Consider the following 14,468-nt stretch of genomic DNA (forward strand, 5'->3'; position numbering starts at 1 on the left):
AATGCTCTCAGAATCCCTCATCGAGCACAGACAGAAACACAACCCACTGTCACTAGCTCACATAACCTTAATTTTGCCTATTTACAAAGCTTTTTCTGTGAGTACTTGTGCTTACTCCTCTGCTAGGTGAGAATTATACATGAATTTCAATACCTGCCCCTGATTCAACACAATGTTTTCCCTTAGTTAGAATATCTGACTCTCGGAAAAAATGGTAATACTTAAGGCCCGATTGAAATACTAAGAGAAAATATTAAGTATGATTCAGACTTGAATATTCAGGTAAATTTTCACATAAGAGAGAAATAAGACACAAATACACATTGAAAAGACTTTTGAAAAGCACTGAAATAACGTTAACCTGCATAGAACAAAACAGGAGTGACCAGTGTGATATGAGCTCACAACAGGGACGATTCTGAATGTCTCCCTGACAGTCTGCACACTGCTTCAATGGGTATGTGTCCACATCGAGAGCCCGTAGATTAAGCTGCCGTCAGCCTGGCTCTGTTCTACCTAATGTCTCTGGGGTAGATGGACCTGGAAGGTTGAAGAGGTCTTGTGTGGTAAAGGTAGTGGCTTTGTGAATAGATTTAACAACATTTTAACAGATTTCAAGAACTAGAGTGTTACAGTAATCCCTCTTGGGGGGTAGAGTCTAGTTAGAAAAGAGTGGATTTTTTTCCAGATGTTGAGTAGTTTATAGGGCTGATGGGGCTGAGCCGCGTTTTATGTGGAAGAATGACATGCATGGATAATGGGGTCAAGAGGGAAAGAAATGGCAGCTTGAAACGTTTTGGGCACATTTGTAGGGGGGTAATAGATGATCGCAATATGTGCAGTTTAAAGCATTAGGCAGATGGCGGTCATCGAGTGAGGTTTTATTTATAATTCCAACTAGTTCTCTCTGCGATTCTTCTCCCATCGAAGATAACCACAACCATCGCGAATATCACAATGTCCTGAATTTGTTCTTGAATTTGTCTGTGCAAATATAATTCATTCGTATGCGTTGATGGTTGTGTTCATAGCTTTGTGGCACCTGTGTGGTAAGTTCAGTGTTAGGCAGATGCATATAATGTTTGTATTTTTTTTTTTTATTACTGAAAGACTTCCTTCATCGCACATGATAACTTCATCAGTCGTATGTTCGTGATCCCTTAGGTGAAACAATTCTTAATAATCCCAGTATTGTACAGTAGTAACTGTTATAAAAAAAAACAGATTAAATGCTTGATTAGCCATATGTGTGTGTGTGTGTGTGTGTATGTATGTGCATATATATATATATATTTCTGCATCGATCAAGTGCCCATAAATGTGAGAGGGGCAATAGACAACAACAATTACGCAGATTAGAATCGAGACATATTATTGATAACCACACAAAGAAACCAGGAGGTCTTAACAGTGGTGAGGAAATGGCTGTGCATTTGTAAGATTAATTCTGGCAATGTTTGCTTTTGAGAATGCTCTTTTGGGAAATATGAATTTATGTGAATCAATGGCACTGATATTACATTGTGATTTGGAGTATACCAACTTGTACAGATACGGAGGGGTACTAAGCATTACCCACAATATGTGGAGTGACAAACATTATGAACTCGAGCCCATTCAGGGCATGATTGTTTAATTTGGTTCACTGGGGATTAGAATGCCTATATTAGGAGTAGGAAAGCCCATTCAGGGCAGAATGTAAAGTAAGTTCTAAGTGTAAACACACAACCCCAATGTTATGCTTTATAAAGTAACCTGTTCAGTAATGGCCGACACCTTAGACTGGAGCAAGTCGGGTGTCCTTTGTTTGTGTTTATCAGTGCATGTGTATTTAAATCTGTCTAATGCCGGTGCCGGCCACTATTGATGAAGGCGGCAGCCGAAACGCGTCTGGTCGTGTAGAGAGAACCCAATAAAATCTGGGGGATAATGTTCCAGTGAGTGCTGGTACATTTATTTGGTGCCACGAGCTGTGGATTTGATCATCCGCGTGGTATCCGTCACCGCGCAATAAAGCACCCGGTCGTGAGTGAAGGGGAGGAAAGACGGAGAGCGAGCGCGATATATATATCTATATATATATATATATATATATATGTGTATTTGTATATATATATATACATATAGAGACAGAAAGCGATAGATAGAAAGATAGATAGATAGATTTATTTTACTCAAACATTAGGTACCATTGCGTTTAACCAATGAATCCATTGTAAAATTGGAGGATGTAGCTGTAATCTAACCACTTTACCTGGCAACATTGGGAGCCATCTTTGTGTGGGTGGGTAAATGTGTCTGATATTTTTTGCCTGGTTCTAGTAGTCATCTGATAAATTAAAATTAGCTCTGGCTGTTCATGAGGGACTCCAAAGAGTATTAACAAGGGCACAGCTGCAATACTGATGCACTGAGGTGGCAACTACTATATACATGCTCGCAACAATACACCAGTGACCCTGCACAGCAGATCATGTGTTTCAATTATCTTCCTTTCCTTTGCAGAAGCAACGGTGCTGAGTTATGATGGAAGCATGTTTATGAAGATCCAGCTCCCTGTTGTCATGCACACAGAGGCAGAAGATGTGTCCTTGCGTTTCAGGTCCCAGCGGGCTTATGGCATTTTGATGGCCACCACCTCCAGGGACTCCGCGGACACCCTCCGCCTAGAGCTTGATGCAGGACGCGTGAAACTGACGGTCAACCTAGGTAACACCTCCACCCACCCAACACAATATTTTGTGTGCCTGAATTTTTTTTACTAACAGTCAGACTGGCACAAACCTGCAAGGAACATCAGCCACCTGGCATACACTGTTTTTTTTTTGTTTTTTTATTTTATTTTAATAATGATCTGTTAGTATATTTAAATATGTTTTCTTTCTTTGCACACTGCAGTTGAATCTTCTGTAATGTGACTTGTTCTCTGCTTCTGGGTTGCCTAAAGAGAGAAGCCTAGTCCATCCAGCTAAGCACTGGGTGATGCTCTTTTTCAGAATATTTATGAACGCTGCCATAAATATAGCCTGTCACTAGTTACATAATTTAAAGTGTGCGTGCTGAAAACTCCTTAACAGTTCAAAGTGGGTCAGTCTCTTCTGGCTGGCAGACAGCGCAATCTACAGCACGCATCAGAGAGAATCTGCAGTTCACACATGATGTGCTGTCCGCCTCTCCCCCTCCCCCTCCCCCCGTGCTTCTCTCTGTGGGCGATCCCATCTTCTCTGTACTAAGCGACTATGCTGTTTTTTTTTTAGTTTGTTTAAAAGATAACACGCACCCTTCAATGCCCAAAGTCTGCGGCCCTTTAGCAAACAGCCATGTGATCATAAAACACGCAGCCTTTCACAGAAAAAAAGCTTCTCTGCTTTAGAGAGCATTCACGCCTGGGTGTTTCCAGACAGTTATTACATACTCACATCTTTTGGTGCCTAAACACATGTTCGTATAGCAAATAAATGCCACGCTATGCAACGATTGCCTCTGCCTTTAAAACGCCAGCCTACTGTGCAGATTATGGGGTTTTAAGCAGTTCACAGACTTAAATATCAGTGGCTATGTAAAGAACAATTGTGCAGAAACATAGGGCAGTGAAGCGCTGTATCAGAGCATTTCTATTAACATCAGGCAATGCAGAGCAATCCAGACTTTATACAGTCCTGCATCCCCACCTAGTGGCATACTTTCATATTACAGGTTTAAAACCACAACATTTTTTCAGAATCCACCATTTTAGAAGCGAAGAGATAAAATGGCATCAGCGAGCTTTCCAAACACAAGGTTTCTGTGCAAAGAAGTGTGCATTATTGGTCCCTGGCTGTTTGCAACCACTTTTCTGATGCGGTTGACGACACATGACAAACTCAGCTACATGGAAACAAAATTAGGTCTTGTAGTTTATTCATATTCCCCAAAGGCATGATTGTGAATATGTGTGCATTGTATTATTATTCATTCAGATGAGGCAGCGAGCAAGCAAGGGCGTCAGGATAGAGTCTTCTTCAAAACATAAAGCGTAAATACAAGGGATGGATACAATTTTGTACTTAATGTTCAATTAATTACACGGAATTTACCACTCTGTGGAACATTTATGATGCAGGTTTATTTCACATACAAAACACAATTTGATAGAGCCTTGCCTAATTAGATTCTGATCTATTATATATAGCAACTACTGCACTCATTTCCTAGCGCCCTCCCAAGTGCATTCTAACATAAGTTAAATGTGGAACAATTTCTGGAACATTAAAGCTGTTTGAGAAAGTATAAGAACTCACTAAAATATATCATAGTTTTCATACATATATATGTATATATAAGGCTTATGCCTCAACATTTGCTCATTTGCTCTTATTTTAAAAAGGGTATTTTATCAAAATCTACAATTTTACATCGTTTGAAAGACAGCCTTTCTTGAAGAAATTGCTAGTTTTTCTTTATTTGTAAACGGTATGTTTCACTTTCTTTAGCACAAGATAGTGGGGAAGAAATATAAGCTGATTTAAATGTTTAATTATTCTCAAGATCGTTTCAAATCAACATAGTGAATTAAAGAGACATATCTACGTATCCACAAACAAATCATTATAGTCACCGCTTTTGAGTATGACAAGTATTGCTCAAACTTTGTGGGCATCTAGGTGCTTAAAAGCTGTGCTGCTGATCCAAAGACTAAGGGGGATATCCTCAAGAACGGGCGATAATTATCGCCAACCTAGGTTAACGCAATTTTACATAACGCAATCTATCGCAGGTAACTAACGCCATGTTAGCGGCGTATTCTCAACACGCTGGCAACAGGTAATAGTTTCCCGATAACGCATCAAATGTCCTCGTTAAAATTACAGGGGCGCCGATAAAAAAGGAAACCAGAACATGAAAAAAGTGTTGATGGGCCCAACAGCGATAGAAATATCAGCGATAAGCAGCGCCAGGCTTGCTATTCCCACGTCAGGCTGGAAAAACCACCATAAAGGCTGCCAAAAAAAGCGTTGGTGATGATGGACTGTCGGAAGATGTAGGAATCATGCACACTGCCTGGGAAGTTGGCTACGACATTGGTGAACAGTCCCCGGTGGTCCACTTTGCCTGCACATTGATGGAATGCATGTGCTTTCGGTTGCAGTAATTGTGTGCAGTGTCGGCAGGGGGCACAAGTAGGACATGTGTGCAGTCAATTGCCCCCAACACGTGCGGGAAGCCAGCTATGGCGTAGAAGACTTGCTTGGTCTCCAGCTGTTCCTGCACAGTGTGGGGGAAGTGAAGGTGCTGGGGTATCAAGCTGATGAACTTTGATAGGGCTGGCTGTGAGATTCCTCCGACTCTGGCAATTATTGGTTGGAAGGTACCAGAGGCCAACACGTGCAGCACAGCCAGCAGCTTTGTCTGCAGAGGGATGTTGGTTGTCCGTTGTGTTGATACCGTCAGCCTGTGGGCAATGTGGATCAGGATGCGGAGTATGATTGTCCTTTGGAGCCTGTAGTGGGCAATGACATCCTCTGGCGTTAAGTCTCTGAGGCTGGTGCATTTTCGGAAGGTCCGCTGTCTTGTTCTACGCTGCCTCAGTGGTAGTCCGGGGGGGGGTGGTCCTGAGGGTGGTGGCAGTGGATGTTATGGCCCTCTTGGCATGATTAGTAGCTCCATGGCATCTGTTGGTCTTCAGATGTGGCTCTGGGCTGGGCTCCCTTTATACTGCAGGTTTTCGTCCTACTTAAGACCAGAAAAAAGCAGGTCTTAAGTCCCTGCTGCTAACGTGCCTTATCTCCTGTTTTTGGACCTCATCGCCGATCTGGCTGGTCGTTGAGAATATCGCGGAAGTGGTGTTATCATGCATATGATTAGCATTCGTTGTCGCTGTCAGACTTGGCGATGTTTTTAGCGGCAGCTATCGCAGGTAAACTGACGATGTCGGCTGTTAGCACAGGCTTGTGAATAGGGCGATAAATGTATCGCCACTTTCGTGGCGGAAAAGTGCTGCTAAATCGGCGATGAGTCCTTGAGAATATGCCCCTATATTTTATTATGCTGCGGCTATTCGGGGAATGTTGTTCAGCATCCCTTTGCCTGTCATGTATTTATCTTTCATAACATATATTCCCCAACGCATGTTGTACCCAGTAGAAAACCTTAAAAATCCAAGGCCTTCAAAACCACCACTTAACTTTAGCTCAATATTAGGAAATTGGAAATTTTCATAAAAGTGATAATTTAAATTGAAATTGATACACCATGACAAATATTCCAGTTAATATTAAATGTCAGCAGATGTCAGTCGAGCTGATCTGGTGCAACAGATTCCGGCCTGTCACCATCCTTTTTTGTGGGATCCGGGTCACAAACATCATTTGGGATCCCTTTCTGTTTTTTCAGCAGCACAAGCACTCAGTTCAAAACAGAAACAATGCCACATGAAAAATTTGACTCAGTTCCATCATATTGTACTCCTTAGTGGTAGCTTTTGTTACATTTCTAACAATGAATATGTCACAAATTAAGCAAGTCTGCTTTTCTAGTATTTAAATATATTTTTCAGCAGCACGGGTATCTTAATGGTACAGGGTTTGGGCAAAAAGCTGCCCGCCCAACCTTTATTACGACCCTGCAGGTGTTACTGATTTAACATCTGGCCTAGGACTAATGTTTTAATGGAAATCCCTAATGGAGGCTGATTCTACTGACTAATGTTAGCATATAGTGCACAAAACATATGTTCAAATAACGCCATTGCACATTCAGTATCATAAATGGGCATGAAATTATTAAACTCAGCCATTCCAAATCAACATCACTTTCTCCCTTCTCAACTAAGGATACAATGTCTTCACATATAGCAAATATATGCCTCAAAACGATACCAGACATATTATATGGCTTTATAAAATGATACTAGACTATATTTAACTATGCCCTTTGCTACACAAAGTTCTGCATAACTCAGCCTTGGTGGTAGACAGCAGCGGTCCTCGGTGTCTGATCGTGGCATGCCTGTTAGCACCCCATTGTGAAGGAGCACTTGTAAAAATAAATGCACATAGAATAACTGTATGTTCTTTCACAGATGGGAAGTTATGGGCGAGTTGTCCTGGTCAGACATGCTTGGCAGATAAAGAACCGCTTGCACCTTCATTTGTCCCCATGTAGCTTGGTTTGAATTTGGCCATTTTTAAAATCTATTTTGTCATACTTACAAATGCGTTCTCACACAATATCTCTGCGTTATTGCAATATGTAAAGGATAAAAACGGTATTGAGTGGCCATATTTGCATGTGTCCGTCCCCGGAAGGGTGGACTGTCATTTTATTGGATGTCTGCAGCTGTTACCTTGAAGGATAAATTTTCATTTTTCATCTATTCTTCCCCATCTAGACTGTATCAGGATTAACTGTAATTCCAGTAAGTGCCTATTCAACATTTTTAAAATGTTTTTCTCCATTGTAAAATCATTTGCACTGGGTTTCAACATGATGCATAAATGTTTAAATTCTCATTGGCCCAGTTTTTGAAAAAAAAACATTTTTAAGGGGTGTAAAAAGTCATTGTGTAAGACTGAAATAATTTGCTTACTGCCAAGGAACAACCTCAAAACTGGCTTAAAGGAATCGCACATAAAAGTCTTAAACTTCATTGAACAAAGGGATGAGAAACAAAATCTTCTATTATGGGTATGTATTTTGTAAAATAAAATTATGGGATCCCTGTGTTGGTGCAGTAAATTTGCATGATGAATTTTTACATCCGTGTAATGTGTAGGTAGGACTCCTTAACTCCAAGTCACCCTTTATTCAAGTGTGCATGTTTCTAGGAAGTTAGAGCAAATACTACTAAGCGCATGTTTGTTCTTTAGTCTGCAGGATAAGCACTTAGTTAAAAAGATCTGCTGTGCTCTCAGAGGACAGGAGGACTCCGATTTTATTTTTGTCTCTTTTGATTTTTTGTGGGTATTATAAAATGGACCATCTGTCACAGTCAATCTCCATTCTAGTTTTCTTCAAGTCTTTAGTCAAATGATGTCACACATAACTATTCAAGAATAGAAAAACATTATGTCACCTAATGATTTCCATTCGATCATTCTGTTAGAGTCAGATGTTTAACCTTCTGGAAACAAAATACCAGTTGTCAAGTTTGATTTCTGTGCATTACATAGAAAGAAGAGCAACCACCGAGTTTGTCAGATGTAAAATTAACATTCGGTTACATTAATGGCTGTAGTTTTTACACACGTTGTAAAAGTTGTGCATTAATCCATCAATGTAAGTGATTGTGCTAAGTAACTAATAGTAGAGTGTGATTTCAGTTTTAAAGTCTTTTGATGTAGAGAACTGTTTGTAAACCACAAATTACAAATATGTAAACCTTGGCACGTGAGCAATAATTTACATAAGAAACTTCAATGGCCTCAAAGACAATGAGTACAGCGGTCAGATAACAAGCATTGCTTCATTTAATCCGTACAATTTGCACCCAGATCTGTCACAGTAAATATGATCTCAGCCACCCCCGTAAGCTAAATATTATGGGGGGACCCTGAAATTACCACCACCCTTGGCGTCCTGAGCAGTAGCGCACCATTGGGCCCTCTGGCTAATCTACAACCCACTCGCTTACAAATTGTGCTGCCCAGTGCACTGCAGGAGCTGCAGATTCCCATGTTACACCCTGAGGTTTGCACCATGATCTGTAGTTAGTTCACTGAGACATACAAGGTTGTGAGAAATGCTAATAAACGTTGGATGTCCTGAATAACACGCCCGACTACAACAGCTCTAATACCATCCCAACGTATTCCCTGTTGCTTTCTATAGGCACAGAAAACTGTTTTCTTTTTCTTTTAAGATTAGGTTCATTCTCACAGTTAATTTAATGTGAGATGGTTTCGCACAGCTTTACTGTAAACTCATAATCTGTACTGGACTGTTTGCAGGCAGTCATAGACTTTTGGGTGGCTTTAGGTGGTCATGACATCTCATATTGAGTACAAGCTGGGAAGTCTGAGTTTGGATCCTTTGAAGCCTGCTGAGGTTCTCTTTATAGAAGTCGCCTTTGGAGGGCAGAGTAGTAATCAGATAGGAGACCTCTACTATTATCAGGATAAGGTTCAAAGAAATGTTACCAGAGGAAGGATTCTGTGACTTGGTGTAAGTGATGAAATGCATTTCTGGTTACTGCGTTAAAATATCATCTGAAAGCAAGACCATTTTCACAAAAGTCAACCAGCTTACATGCCTTCTCTGGATGTGCTGGAAATGGGCGTAAGGACTCTGGCCAAGAAAAAGAAAAGAGGTGGTATGCCAGGGCCCCAAAAGCAGGATCCCCTATTCCAGGTTAACATAATTGCTGAGGCAGAATTAATTTGATCTTCATTCACTGCTGGTCATCTTTGAGACAATTTCATACTCACTGAAGTTCCACAGATTCTCAAATATCTCGAGGCAGATTTGGGACCTAATGTGATGAGCGGGGAAGAAATTAGTTTATGTTGCCAGGTAGCTGTTGATCATGATTGTTGAAATGGCTAGTCCTTGTACTATTCCAAAGTCATAAATTGTGATGTCTTAAAGGATGAAGCCTGCTTTAACTTACAGCAGATGTTTGTACAGGGAACAGGTACAATCAGATGCATACCTTTATAGTATAGCAGCAAATACTCTGATCAATGGTTTTGAAAGCCACTTATAGATCCGAGAGGATCACAACACAGAAAAAGGAGATAGTCATAGAAGTTGGGGATTTCCTCTGACATTCAGTGTTGGACTGGTTTGTAGGACAGTTTGGCATTCCAATTCTGCTAGATGGGCCAGCCTGAAAATGTGCATCATTTTTATTGATCCTGTCATGACCCAAAGGACCAACAAACGTCCTTGCACTTGCCCTTTCAAGCTATCCCATCCGGCATTGTCAGACTGGCACACTGCCTGATAGGCCAGTCCAAAATTGATCATGATTAGAAGAGTCCTTGTGGAAATCGCTCTCTTTTAGTCTCCACTTCGCAAACGAAGAAGCCAGTGGTCAGAGATCTGCCAAACTTACTCGAATGTAATATTGTTGAGCGGGTGCACATAATCACAGCGCTAGCGTGGCTATGACAAGAGTGGACATCGTACAAAGATCTGCAAGGTTATTAATACATGTTTCATGGCTTGGTGATGTGCAAAATATTTACAGAAGGAACAATCCCTTACTATGTAACAAGGTTAAGGTTTGTTTGAGATTCTCATATCCTGACAGACAATCGAACAAACAAGCATAAATATTATCAGTGGACATTGCTTGTTTCTTCATACAATGGCAGACAATCGAACAGACGTGAATAGACGTTACAAGTGGACATTGCTTGTTCCTTCAAATATATTGGCAGACAATGGAACAATCAAGTATAAACATTGCAACTGAATCTTAGATTAGCCTCAGACAAGCAAAGAGCAGGAATGTCAACACCAGGTGTGTAAAGACACAAGCAAAACTAGTCTTTTTTGTGCTGACTTGAAACAAGCCAGAAAGGCACCAAAGTTCACGATTCAACATCTCAGGAAAATACAAAATAAAAGAACTGATTTTCAAAACAACTATTCTGAAAATACAGGGATGCTCCATAACTGCAATGATACAGCGCACTCCTGTTTTTTCCTTAGCACTGTCTCCAAATTCAGCTGCCTAGCACCAATGCAGGCACCCTTGGACCATGGTGCAAGGGTGCTTATGTTGTGGGAATGATTTTTTATGTGCAGGAAGGTGTCCCATGTAAACAATCACCAATGGTGATTTGTAACTCCTATGTGTTATGTATTGTGCAGAACACATCGTAGTTGCAAATTGTTTCTATGTGTGTTGCACACATGGAAAGAGCAAAAAGGAGGAGAAATTAATAATTTCTTCTTGTTTCGCTATGTTAAGATCAGGTTTTTTTTGTCTTAATTTAGGCGCTGCCCTGTTTTTACGCCCCCCTTTGTAAATAGGGGGCAGCATCGGAAAGCAATGGGTGTTGCAACGTAATGCCCACCACAACACTCAGTGCCCCCCCTTCATGCCAAGTGTTGCATGAATGGGGGCCTTAGTCACAAGTGGCTTAACGCCGCCTTGTAAATAAGACAAAGGGTTTATCGTGACAGGGACGTCATAAAAAGTGACATTCGTGTGGTGATAAACTCTTGTGAATATGCCCCTAATTTTAAGCTCATATATATATACTGGTTCCAGTGCACTAGGAATGTATTGCAATCCTCTAATGTATACATCATCAAATGTTCCATCCACCCAATACCCAAATAAAACCATCATAGAAGTGTAATAAATAGTTATACAATCTATTTGTCATTTATAAAATAAGGAACTATAAAAGATATAACCTAAATTACAAATGACTTAATATCAATTAGTATATTTAAAAACCTGACCAGCCCCCAATAATCCAACACAAGAAAAAATATAACCAACAATATTTATTCAATTAATACATTTACAATCACAGGTATAATAAAATAAAGGATACAATAATAAAATAAAACATTACTGTTAGAAAGTGGGTTTCTGGTTGGCAGAGTTATGCACCCTGTCCAAGCAGGAACTACAATCCTAGTCAGGGTAAATCAGATGCACACCCTAAATTAACCTTCCCTCCCCCTCTGGTAGCTTGGCACAGAGTAGTCAGGCTTAACTTAAGAGGCAATGTATAAAGTATTTGTGCAACACTTGAGCCATAAAACAGTGAAAATACCACACCAAAATATACTACACCTGGTAATCAAAATAGAGCTTAATTTATTGAACAAAACAAGACTAAAACAGCAAACATCCAATAAGTAGAACCGGAATTATTAATTTTTAAAGCATAAACTGAAATGTAGTGTTTAAAAGCATAATGCGCCAATCGGGTCTATCTGGTCGCGCTTTACCAGGTCATATCCAAAAGTTCAAGCTGACTGCAATGGAGTGTGGGTCTGAAACAAGGACTAACCTTGCTCCACTACAAAGTACCTTGTTTGCGTCATTGACAGAGACCCCAATCGCGGAGCAGAGGAGGTGATGCATCGTCATCGACCCTTTGGTTGTAAGCGATGCATCAGTTCCGAGCCGCTCAAAGTAATGATACGTTGAAAAGTATGTGATGGACCATGCCAATGGCGAAGTGGTATACTCATTCCTCAATCCTCGCAGCAGCTGTGATGCATCGTCGTCGAAGGAGATGGGTTGATTCAGAGATGCGCAATAATGGCAATGCATAGATTGTGGCAGTTGCAGCCCTTTATATCCATTTTCAAGGGTCCACGTCTCGATGGGCACCACATGGCAGGGCAAAATTCTCAGATGGCAGAGTCCAGGGTCTGAAGGCAGATAGGTTGGAAGTCTTTGATGACTGAGACTTCAGAACAGGAGGCAAGCAGACAAGCCCTTTGAGTCAATTTGGTTCCAGGTTGGAGAGATGCAGGTTAAATCCTTCTCACTCCCAGGCAAGAAGGCAGCAGGCAGCATATCAACACAGCAGACAAGGAGTCCAGCAGAGTAGCAGTCCAGCAAAATGGCAGACCTTTCTGCACAGCAGTTCTTCTTCCTGACAGAGTATCCACAGGTCCAGAAATGTGCTACGTTGGTGGTGCCTGACATCCAGTGCTTATACCCAGTTGTGCCTTTGAAATGGTGGAGACCTTAAAGAGATGAAGCACACAGAGTCCCTGCCCTTCCTGCCCTGGCTCAAGACTCACTACAGGGGGATATGCAGCTCCTTGTGGGGGGACAGGGACAGCCTATTCAGGTGTAAGTGTCAGCTCCTCCCTCTCATCCTGCCCAGGATTGCCCATCTGGATGGTGATGACCTTTCAGTCACACCTAATCTCCCTTAGTGTGTGACTGTCAAGAAGGAATTCGCAGAGCCCAGGTGTCACCCACTCCAGACGTGTATTCAGAGACAGACAGAAAGCACCAAATAGCTAAAATAAGAGAATGCCAACTTTCTAAAAATGGCATTTTCAAAATTACAATTTGAAATCTGACTTCACCATAAGTTGTACTTTTACATTGTCATCCCAGTGACACAAAATGTGAGGTTCCATCTCTTCCCAATTGGAAATTTCACTTATAAAATGTAATAAACTAATCCCATTGTTGTCATATAAGATTGATAGGCCTTGCTGTAGTAAAAAATGAATGTAAGAGTTTTTCAGGACTAGGACGTTTAAAAGCTAAAACTGACTGTCCTACTTTTTAAATACACTGCACCCTGACCTTGGGCTGTCCATGTCCTACCTTAGGGGTGACTTATATATATTAAAAAAGAAGGTTTAGGCCTGGCAAGAGAATTAGCTTGCCAGGTTGACTTGGCAGTATAAAACTGCACATACAGGCACTGCAATGTCAGGCCTGAGGCATGTTTAAAGGACTACTGAAGTGGGTGGCAGAATCAGTGCTACAGGCCCAGTAGTAGCATTTAATTTACAGACCCTAGTTAAAAGTAGTGCACATCACTAGGGACTTATAAGTAAATTAAATATGCCATTTGTTGGTAAGTCAATGTTAACATGCTTTAAGTGGAGAGCACACGCATCGTAGCACTGGTTAGCAGGGGTAAGTTGCCCAAAGTCCTGTAGCCAACAAAAACAAATTCGCCAAAAAGGGAAGCAGGGTGGCAACAATTGTGGGGATGGCCCTGCAGAAAGACTATTTCCAACCAATACTATAAAATATCATACACTAAATGATAATAAAATAAACAATATGTTATTTTAAACTTCAATAAAACACTAGAATAGTTGAAAAAAAATCACTCATACTTGAACATGTGTTACCCAATATTTCTGTAGTGACAATATGTTTAGCCACGATATTATTGCCTGATATGTTTGAGTCTCTATTTTGATAAAAACACCCCTTAATGATGCTTGATTTTTCAAAACCAGTATCGATCCTGGGTGATACGGAGAGTTGACCTGGGGTTTACTCTTGATCCAGTCACAAAGGAAAATGAGGATGCCTTGTAGGTGCTCTTAGTGCTCTAATAGTTATTAGATACAAGTTTTGATTCCTTTCTCTTTAACCAAAAACTTCACCTAGCACTGTGAAATATTGCAGGGTTATTCTCTTATCCTACAAAGAAGGATTTTCTATGCATTCAAAATCCATCTATTATATGCTTACATGAAACTTGGGCTTGCGATACATTTGCGCTTGATGGCTATAGTATGTAATCACTAATCTCATAAACAAATCTACATTAGGCCTCTCTAATGGAGGACTAGCAGTCCTCCTCTGTATGACTATGACTTAGGGTTATGAAGTCCTGCCATAAAATACAGCATATAATAGGTATTGAGTTATAACTATAACAGTCATGTTCTGATCAGTTGATTTCCATGGTATTGTTTTCAATGTTTTCATCCTCCAGGTAAATGGCTTAGTAATTAGTTGCTACTTAAAAAGGATTATATTGCAGCCATAGTGCAGATGAGAAGGTGGACTGCCTCCTAATAATGGG

At 40.6% G+C, this 14,468-nt stretch overlaps 1 protein-coding gene across 9 annotated transcripts in view; it reads left to right on the forward strand.

The window, feature by feature from the left end:
* Positions 1 to 14,468, forward strand: part of NRXN1 (neurexin 1) — a 1,628,124-nt gene that overhangs the window by 942,974 nt on the left and 670,682 nt on the right. For all 9 annotated transcript variants that reach the window (XM_085612721.1, XM_085612723.1, XM_085612729.1 and 6 more), the window contains 2 exons: positions 2,506 to 2,709; positions 7,370 to 7,396. In XM_085612721.1, coding sequence (XP_085468847.1) covers positions 2,506 to 2,709; positions 7,370 to 7,396 — 231 coding nt within the window. The remainder of the gene's footprint in view (positions 1 to 2,505; positions 2,710 to 7,369; positions 7,397 to 14,468) is intronic.

The sequence above is a fragment of the Triturus cristatus genome, chromosome 6 (genome assembly GCF_964204655.1).
Source record: "Triturus cristatus chromosome 6, aTriCri1.1, whole genome shotgun sequence".
NCBI lineage: Eukaryota > Metazoa > Chordata > Amphibia > Caudata > Salamandridae > Triturus > Triturus cristatus.